Consider the following 10,638-nt stretch of genomic DNA (forward strand, 5'->3'; position numbering starts at 1 on the left):
GCCTTACTGCCTAGCAGCTAGGCTCTACTGCAAATGTGAGACCCCAGCTCAGACACAGACATCTGCACATCTCAGGAGTGGGACTCATCTGATTGTTAGAAAATGTGCCTACTTACAATAAAGAGATCTACCCAGGAGCTTCTCAATGTAGGCTGCCTTTGAAGTCAGACTAGATGGTGGTGCAGTTATAGCCAGTGGTATCACCTCATGCTAAACTAGACAGCTTCATTTGGTAAAGTAAAAAAATTACTAGTAAACCACCGCATACAAAAATATACAAAGTAACCAAGGATGCCACACTGTGCTTTAAATATCTAAAATCAAGCAAGAAGAATGTCATCCCTATTTCAGGCACATTTTTTGCCTGAAGTGTTGTCCAAGTGCCAGATCTTTGCACGGTTTTTCACACTTGGTATTTCCTCATGTATTTAGCTGGAAGTTCCCTATCTATGCATAATCATTCTTACAATAGAACTATTAATCAGGTCTTTCACAGAAGGTAGTGAACTGTGAGGTGGGGAGGATGTCCTACTATATACACATTTTATTGGATACAGCAGCTCAGATACTGGACGCCAGGAGCGTAAATTTGAACAGACTCTAACCTTCCAGTATGTCTCTATACTATTAAGACAGATTTGTTTTCATATTTCCTGCTGAAAGTTATTCAATTTTTCATGAATAATAATACAGTCATTAGAAAATGACAAATAAAAGCAGAAAGAAATAGAATCATGGAGTCATAGAATCACAGAATAGTTTAGGTTGGAAGGGACCTTTAAAGATCATCTAGTCCACCCCCCACCACTACCATGGGCAGGGACGTCTTTCACTAGATCAGGTTTCTCAAAGTCCTGTCCTTGAACACTTCCAATGATGGGGCATCCACAGCCTCTGGGCCATCTATGCCAGTGTCTCACTGGCAAAATTTCTTCTTTATATTCAAACTAGACCTACTGTCTTTCAGGTTAAAACCATTTCCCCCCATCCTATTGCTACAGCCCCTGGCAAAATGTCTCTCTCCATCTTTCTTAGAAGCCATCTTCATAGCTTGAAAGGCCACAACAAGGTTTCCCCAGTTCCTTCTCTTCTCCAGGCTGAACAACCCCAACTTTCTCAGCCTTTCTTCATGAAAGAAGCGTTCCAGCCTTCTGGTCATTTTCATGGCCCTCCTCTGGACCTGCTCCAACAGGTCCATGTCTTTCCTGTATTGAGGACCCCAGAGCTGGATGCGGCATTGCAGGGGAGGGGGGTCTCACAAAAGCAGAGTGGCAGATTTCCCCCCCCCTCACCCTTCTGGCCACGCTGCTGGTGATGCAGCCCAGGATACAGTTGGCTTTCTGGGCTGTGAGTGGACATGTCTGGCTCTCATCCAGTTCTTCATCCACCAGTATCCCCAAGTCCTTCTCTGCAGGGCTGCTCTCAGTATTTCTCTTCTGCTTAATATTCAGCACTTTACCATTGAATAGAAAGATGAGGATTCCGTTGTCCTGGGTGCTTCTGATGGTTGGATTAGAGAGCTCAGTGCTCCCTGCTTGCGAGCATCTGTGAATGCCTCTCTCAGGAGCTGTAGGGGGAACTCGAACACCAAACTCAGAACTGAGGCTGTAAGTTCTCCATGGTCCTGCAGTTATACAGATACCCATGAATGTTGCCTGAAAGGCATTTGTCAATGTACAAGAAAGTTCACAGGGATACTTACTACAGGTAAGCTGGCAAATGCACATTTGTTTTCCATCCAGTATTTTATCGGAATGTTTCAAGCTTACTCACCTCTGTGATTTAGCCCCAAGTGACTAACCCATCATGGGAAAACAGGAGACTGTCTGCTCCACTCTGTCCTCCCATGCTGGCCAGATACTCCAGAGTGCTTTCCTTTCACAGCTCCATTTCTTCTTTACTTCAAGTAAAATTTTTTGTTACTTAGAAACTGTGAATCTTGGATCTCTAATCTTCCTCTCAAAATTAAATATTGTATTCATGAATGTACAGTTCAGAAGTAATTGCTGTGATTGAATGTAATAGCAGAGGGCTGTGCTTTGTAACTGCATCAATTTGTTTTTCAGGTGAAGACTGATGATAGAATAATCAAAATGGATCTTGGCCTCTTATTCCTGAAGCTGCATCGGTTGGATGCAGGGACTTATTTTTGTCAGACGGTGGAACACAGCATTGTTCACACTGTCAGGAAAATCACCCTGGAAATAGTCGAGGAAGAACGTGTAGATGAGATGTTCAATAAAGACTATGAGGAGGAGATACCTCACAAAATGCCATGCCCGATGCAGAGCAGTATACCTCAGGCATCAAAGCCATGGTACAAAGAATTTCTTCAACTGATAGGTTACAGCAACTTCCAGAGGGTGGAAGAATACTGTGAAAAAGTGTGGTGTACAGATAAGAAGAGAAAAAAGCTGAAAATGTCTCCATCCAAGTGGAAATACGCCAACCCTCAGGAGAAGAAGGCAAGGATCAGGCCAGAGCATTACCGATTGCCCAGGAACATAGCTGACTCTTGATGGACAAATTCCATCGACTGTTTCTGAGCAAAATTTCAGTTGGACTTATGTAAGTGGGAGAAATCAGTCTTGGGTTTGGTAAATGACACAGGTTTATATATATAAAATATTGGGACTGAAAACAAAATTGCTATGGTAAGTTATACTGCACACTCGTGATGACTGTTTAGAAGCATTTTAAACAAAATCTTCTCAACTATCTGATTCAAAGTAGGTCAAAGCAGAGTTTTGCATTAGGGAGGACGTGACAATCTTCAAACTTCGAGTGCTTGAATCATTTTCCTGTGTGGACCATGCTTGCGCTGTATATTGTTGCACATGACAGCATATTTAACAAATTCAAATAGGTAAGCATTCACAAGTGGATGAAAAATATCTCTTTTCTTTGTTTCACAAATTTCTCCTGCTTCTGAAAGTTGCACATCTTGAGGTCTTTCCTTTTGATTGTGACCTGTCTGAGTTTATCACTGAGAACAATGAGTTGTGTTAATACAGTGTGCTGCTATCTCTAAAGGTAACAAAGGGAAATCCTATTTACTTCCCACCATTTTTTGCCTGATCCGTTATTTATGAAGCGCAGTGTGCTCTCACAGCTAAATAATATTGCCTAGTAACTTGGTGTAAGTAAAATGCATGCTGAGAACACAAACAATGAAATTATTCAACTTACCTATATAAAAACTTGGAATAAGGGTTTAGATAGAAAACGAGCCTATCTTGCCTCTAGTAAGGGACATTGAGTTGGTAATGACAGGAATTAAGGGAGTGCCCTCTTGTGGCAAAACAGAGCAAAAGCCAATATTATCATCGATTTTCTGAAGAAATGTGTATAGCAAAGAAGTATTACCCGGATCCACACCTGGTTTATTTTCATCACACACTTCTAGTCTCTATGTGCTAAATCCACAGGTTTAGAAGGCAGTGCTGGAAGTCATTTATACTGGAAAGACAGCATTTAAAGTAAGTAATGTTTTATATTGTTGATGTGCTTTTGGGGTAAAATGCAGTCATAAAAAGTTAGGGTGCAGATTAGAAACAAGAGCAGCTATATGCAGCTGTGTTTCTATAGGTTAAGGCTCTGCTCCAGGTAAATCTTTTCCTGATATGTGATCTCTGGCCAAAAGGGCTGCTTTGCTGCTTTTGTGAATGATACCAGGAAAGATCAAAGAACAAAATCACTTACAATCAAAGTCTTTCAAGACTGACTTAAAAAAAAAAATATTATATTTCTTTGAGTATAAGAGATGAGATGAAGAAAATGCAGAAAAAATAGCATTCCACTACTTAAGAAATCTGATATTACATTATGAACTGATCTTTTTAAAAATTGGAAATAATAATAAAAAAAAGATAGGGAGGTTAATAAACACAAATGAGTCACAAATGAGTTAACTCCAAATAAGACCCTGATGCCAACAGGGAAAATAACCAAGCTGATACAGATTTTGATGCCACCAAGAAACTATAGGAGGGACTCATCAGCCATGAAGAGGTTCACGTTTAGCTTCAACTTCTAATCAGGAAACAGGATATGGACTTAGCGGGAATTAACAGCCTGGGTAACAGAGATTTGCTAGGTTTGCTGTGTTAACAAATGCAGCAATCGATGCTAACCCAGTGTTTTCTAAACAGGCTGTGTGTGAGAGGATCTCTCAGCTGCTGGCAGGACCAGCAAGCCTTGCTGTGCTCCTCTGGGAACAGTCTGTCCCAGTGTTTGAAAGGAGCCCATGGGCACCCTCTGTCAGCAGCTGCAGTATGAGGAAAACAGGGATTCACCTTGTGTCACTATAATAGCAGATACATCTTTCGGCCAGGCAGTGTCAAGTAAATCAATTTATCTGAGGGTTTGCTTTGTTTAGCTAGAATGCCTGTCTAAGAGATGGGACTGGACACTGTGCACAGCCTTGCATGGATCTACGCAGTTGTTGACTTTGATCTTATGCAGGTGACTGGATAAACACACTTTTTTGTGACAGTTTAATGGAACTTAGTTGGAGTTAGGATTCTTTGTTGTGTGGAAAGTGCTAGCACTAAAGGCTGTGTCAGAGAGAACATGCACAGAACAAGTATCCCAGATTTATACCTAATCCCGATACAATCCTCACTGGCATCCTTGATGGAAAACTGTTAAAACACCACTGAAATCCATTTCTGATGAATTATGGAGTCTGCTTCCTCTCAACAGTAATGGGAGCTATATTTTACTTTTTCTGATTCATTTGCTACTATCTAGTGCCAAATGTACTATTAACGGACTATTAGAAACGAATAACCGCATCTCAGCCTGACAGAACAACTTTGTGTCCCATTCTCTGAGATTTCAGATGGAAATCATGTGATACGCAAACCAGGAATCCTGATTTAATATGACAGTATGTATTTTTAGCTCCCCATCTCCTTAGCGGTTACATGTGGAGAATTGCATTAAATCTTTACTTACCTTTTAAAATTTAAATTTCTAGCTCACACTTTGCTACTTTCATGGTTGCAATGCCTGTGAGAATTCAGAACTACAAGGTCTTGTTCAAAGAGTGCTATGACATCTATGGAAGAAGAGAAAGAGCGACAATGTATTTTGGAAGGATACGCACAAATGTGCTCATACACAGACAATGTTATTTAAAATGCTTCTTTGTATATTTGGGGGGCATTGTCTGCTTCTTTTCATTATGAGTTTGATGTATTTTGTATGTGCATGAAGTGGTCAAATTATAAATATAATTAAGAACCATATTTGGCTGAAATAATCTGTATTATTCCTCATAATTTATTTTCACCAGACAATATGACTATGTGCAGATCAGTAGTCACACATTATTTACAGATGCCCTTTACTGTGCATTTTATGAGCAGAGATCTCAGATCAGGACAGAGGGATGTTAGTATACAGTAACCAAGTGGGAAACTGTGGCACAGGATAATGAGTAACTTTAGTCTATTAATGTCAGGTAGATTTGAGAAAGCCATGATTAGAGCATCATCTGCTGCATGAATGTATTTTGAGAGTGGAACATGGTCACTTAAACACAGAATCAAAGAATCACAGAATGGGCACAATTGGAAAGGACCTCTGGAGATTATCTAGTCCAACTCCCCTTTTTAAAAATAAATAAATAAAAAAAACCCCCATCACAAACACAGTCCCCAACTACCACAAATTATGCACTTGAGTTTCTTGCATTTGGGGAAATGGCAGGGGTCAGCACACCTGGAGTTTAGGGGATGAGCCTCACCCTGGGAAAAAACCCTGCCTGATCATGGTGTCTCCCCTGCCAGGTAGGAAGATTCTAACTAATGGAATTCACAGAGAAACAACAATTTAGATAACTCTTTGAGCTCTGCCCTGTGTCCTGATGAGGGACAAGCCAGATCGCTTGGACTAAATACTTTGCTCTTGCTTTTGCTCTTTTGCTGTCAATGAGATGTAAATGCACCACCTTGTACAAACTACTGCAACTCTCAGATTCTGTTTGGACATGAAGCCAGAAGACTGCTAGCCTGCCATGAAATTCCTGGCTCAAAACAGGCTTTTAGGTTCTACACAACTTTTCTGTAGCACAAAAGAGATCTCTTTACGTAAGCAAGAAAGAAAAATAACTGCCCTACATCAAGTACCTGAATAGCAGAGTTAACAGAAGAAGCGCTTGCATTAACATAACTAGCGTAGTTACAGAGTTTATCTTGTTCTTTAATTTTCTTCTAATTTTGGGGGAGGGGGGGAAATCAGTTTTCTTTTCCCCTAAAAAAGCAGTCTGTCAGTTTCCCTAAAAAGTCCATTAATCTCCTTATCCTACCTTGGAGCAGTGAAGCTGAAGTTATTTATGCAACTTTATGTCTCTGGGTCCAGAAGGCACAAATGTCTCTGAAAGCTGCACTGTCCAGATAAGAGGCACTGAAAGTGAGCTTTTCTACATCTGTAACCTAGCAGGGTGCCCGCAATTCCTATCAGCCCAGGAATCCTGTTCAATTCACCAAACTACTGCTTTTAAAGGAGAATTCATGTCCAGTTAACACAAGTATTTATCATAAATGAAGACATGATTGACAAGTCCTGCCTTTGGGTAAAATTTACTTCTCCACCAGTAATGAGTGATTTTTATTTTTTTTTTTAAATTTTAATTTCTTGAAGAAATAAGCTATCTGACTAGCAGTGCAAAGAGAAAAATGGCAGGGCTGGCAATGTCAAGTAAAGCTACCGGTAGCTATGAGTTAATCAACATTTTACAGTGATGCACACATTTCCAAACAAATTTACCAAACATCAATCTAATCCATCACTGTAATCTCATTTCACAAAACAACTTTGCCCCCTTGAGCTATGACCCTCCTGTAATGTTGAACCAGGAAACAGATTGTTAAACCTTTTTACACATGTGCTCATAATTTGCCGAAATGAGAAGTGCAGGACTGAGCATAGTTGAATGTAGTTGGGGCAGGAGAGCCTTAGCTGCCCAGTTCCTAGCTTTCCTGAGATTCTTATCCATATCTGGAAAGAGCAGATTTAATTGCAGGAGGAGAAGCCTGGATTCAGATCCTGTTTCAGAACATCTGTGAGCTAAAGAGCCATTGTGAATAACTTGTTTCAGTAGACTTCCCCAATTGCAACACCCAGAAAACTCCATTGAAACAACCCATCTCTTTACTTGCACTGTCAGTTAATACAACTGCAGAATTTAATGCCTGTGACAGTGGGTTTTTCACATCTTTGAAAAGCCACATTTGAAGAAGTACAGTCTAGGATTACATTTAATGTGGATGCATTTGTATTTAAATTATGAACTCTCAGAACAACTCTAGCAAGTTTGAAATTCAGCATATCCAACAAAATCACACATACAGCCCATGATGATTTTTTCTCAGTCTGAAAAATTGCACTCACCCAGTGCCCTCACCATGGACTTCAAGCATGTCTGTGAAGGCACACAATAATGTCAATAACCATCATCATCATCATGATGCTGCAACAGCTGAAGCTTACTGTCTTCTCTTCCCATTAATAAGAGATGAAATTTACAGACCAATAGGCATGAGTAATGCACCATGAGCATTTTCTGCATTTGATTTTGTTATATGTTATTAATGATTAGAATTTGAAGAATGCACTGTGGACCTTGTCAGAATCAAGGTAATGAAAATATTCCACTTGTAGCTTTAACTCAGGCACACAGAACATTAGTACTTCATTAACTGCATTTTTTTCTGCTTAAATGTGTTAGTTACTACATTATTATTTTACAATCCTTAAAAAGAATGGATATTTTATAGTGCTTTTTATGTTCAAAATGTGTTTAGTTTCACAACAGCCACCAGAGAGATGAAAATACATTTTATCATCCCTTACTCTGTTGTTTACTGGAGCAGAAGCCTGTGGCCAGGCAAAGCTCCCCCACTACCCGATGCCGTGTCATGCTGCAGCAATGTAGGGTAGTGCCAGGTGAGTGGGCAAGTTAAATCAACACATGCAGTGCCACACTGAGACCCCAGCCTGGGCTCCAAAAGCAGCGTGTAAGGGCATGTTTGTATGAATCTTTTGGGTTGGTTTTTTTTTTCTGGCAGCTTAGGTTTATGGTAGTATCAGTAACACATCCTGTTCAGTCATTCCTGCTATAGGGTAGAAACTTTTGGAAGAGTATCAAAGTGAAAATTCAGAGGTTAGTAAGTCTATCAAGGAATATAAAGCCTCCTTACAGCAATGCCCATTCATGTTCTTGTCAGACTGAGTCTAGGGTACAGTCCATATCAATATTTAAAGCACAAGAGCCTGTGGTTGTTCAGGCTTCTTTGATTCAGTTTGGGTTTCTTGTTGTTTGTTTGGGTTTGTTTTTTTGTTGTCGTATTTTTTTGAGGGGGGGATAAGGTGTTGGGTTTTATTCATTTGTATGTTGTTTCTTTTTTTATTATTTTTCCTCATAATTGTTGGAGAAAAATACAATTTTTTAGATTACTATCTATCAGGTCCTTCTAAGATATGTTCATTAGGATGAGATGATTCACCAGTTTAACTCCACCACAATGCTTTAAGGTAATCAGAAAGAACATTTCAAGCTAATTTTTGGCACAAAGTAAATACTCTAAAGCATCAGAGCTACCAATATAGCTGGTAGTATGGTAACTACTTCTAAGCAGTTTTGTCTTAGAGAGCTAGCAATTAAAGCTAGTGGGGAGGATGAAGTTGACAGCATTCATCAAGAAATGTATTGGGGAACAGTTTTTTAAAAGCAGAAAGTGATTATTCAGAGGTCATATTTCATCAGATACTAAGTTTAATAAGAAATCATTGTTATTTAGATTTGCTTGGAAGCTAGGGGAATTAAGTGCTCACTCACTTGTATACCACATTTCTGTGAAAAAAGATATTCATAAACCTGAAGTATAACTTCCAAAGAATACCTGCTTTTCTATGTTCCTGCATTTTAATAATTTTGAAAAAAAGCAGAGATATTTTTTTAACACCTAAAAAATTTAATAATTTTTCAAAGTGCACTGACCTTTTAATAGTATGTTCATTGTAACAATTCATTTAACCTCCAGAATGTAAAATATTATCTTGAAATAATGAATGTTCCAGCCTAGAACATTACCATTTCTGTTCTGCATTCTGGCTTTTTGCCTATTTTCCATACTTCTGTGGCATTGTTTTCCGAGTTTCATTAAGTGTTACACTGGGCAAAGAGAACTGTGAACTGGCAGATGAATATTCGGCTGTTGGTGTAGGATTATATAATGATATGAGAACTGCTCACCCCCAGAAGCTTTTAGAAAAGACCTTGAACTGTAATTTGTTATCATAGTTCCTGTGCCTGGGTAGATTATGAATTGGTGAATTGTGGGGGGATTTTTGATTGCATAGAGAATATGCTCCAGAAAGGCAGAAATAACCTTTTGTTGCCTTAGAACAAAAGAAGAAAAGAAAAAAGAAAAAAACATATTTCAAAATGTTTTCCATCCCATTCATTCTTTTCAAAGCACTTAAAATGCACAAATTAGGAATCCACAGAGAAGAAATAGTTACAAGGGTGGCCTTTTGGGGGCTTCCTCAGTGCTTCGTGACTGGTTAACATGGCCACCTGCTGCATCTTTCGTGGCAAACACATGGCCAGTATGAACTCAAGGTCTCCATGTCCTCTTCTGTAACTGTCAATGGGGCTGAAGCTGCCAAGAGGATTGCCCTTCTACAGCTTGTGCCAGGGAGCATGTCCCAGTAGAGATGATTTTTACCACTGTTTGTCTTCAGTGTTTTTAAGCGCAGCTCTGCTCTGATCCAGGGAACCAGGCAACACATGGATTGTGAAGTCCTGTAGGGGACATTGCAAAAGCTACATGGTGAGAGCCAAGCATCCCGGATTAGAGGACCTGTTGGTGAGAGAGAGTTGGATGTAGGATGACTGGTAGGGAAGCGGGTGGACAATGCAGGGAACCATTTCTCACTCACAACGACTATTTGCAATTCACTGCATTTGGTATAGTACAATGCAGGAGAAGGCGGCAGGAAAAAGAAGTATTTGTTAGTAACTTCTGTAGTTTGAATTTTCCTTCTTGGAGAGCTGGTGTCACAGAATTAAAATTAAGCAAATGCACCATTTGGTCAGCAGATGCCATATGCTCCACAGAGCTCTCAATTGTAAAGCAGTCTGCACAGAGGGCCATCATGACTACAATTATGCAAAGCCCACAAAAAAAAAAATATCTATTAACCTGGTGGGAGCTGAATATGCATGCAGGTTACACTTTCAAAGGCTACAGAGGGATCATATTTATCCCCTATTGTATTTAGGCTACAGGGGAGGTGGGCTTTCTTCCCTCTCACTAGGCATAAGGCTGTAAAAGACTTTCAAAGGTAGGAGAGCTGAAAAATGGACTGTGATCTCTTTCTGGTCCCATATTCAGTCCATCCCCTACACAAGAATGGGGTCTTTTAAGCCACATTAAAACCAGTATCAAATGAAGCAATTAGTCTATTTTTGTAATCATGAACAAAAGCCATGTTGTGGGAAATCTCTTCTAACCTGAAACTGAACCTTCCTGTCATCAGCACAACAAAGGCCCTTCTCCTCACACAAGGTTTAGACAGGCAAATAGACCAAGGTCTGGTTAATCAAGGACATAGTCAAGGGAGTGA

At 39.7% G+C, this 10,638-nt stretch overlaps 1 protein-coding gene and 1 non-coding gene across 2 annotated transcripts in view; one reads left to right on the top strand and one right to left on the bottom strand.

Moving 5' to 3' along the window:
• SEMA3E (semaphorin 3E) overlaps positions 1-5,250 on the top strand; it is a 145,258-nt gene extending 140,008 nt beyond the window's left edge. The window contains exon 17 of the mRNA XM_037390243.1: positions 2,067-5,250. Within this exon, the coding sequence (XP_037246140.1) occupies positions 2,067-2,519 (453 nt within the window). The 3' untranslated portion in view covers positions 2,520-5,250. The remainder of the gene's footprint in view (positions 1-2,066) is intronic.
• A 382-nt stretch (positions 5,251-5,632) lies between these two features.
• On the bottom strand, positions 5,633-5,803 carry LOC119149488. Its single transcript, XR_005104721.1, has one exon. It is a non-coding gene; the product is annotated as a U1 spliceosomal RNA (small nuclear RNA).
• Positions 5,804-10,638: the final 4,835 nt, after the last annotated feature.

This window comes from Falco rusticolus, chromosome 5 (genome assembly GCF_015220075.1).
Source record: "Falco rusticolus isolate bFalRus1 chromosome 5, bFalRus1.pri, whole genome shotgun sequence".
Taxonomy (NCBI): Eukaryota; Metazoa; Chordata; class Aves; order Falconiformes; family Falconidae; genus Falco; species Falco rusticolus.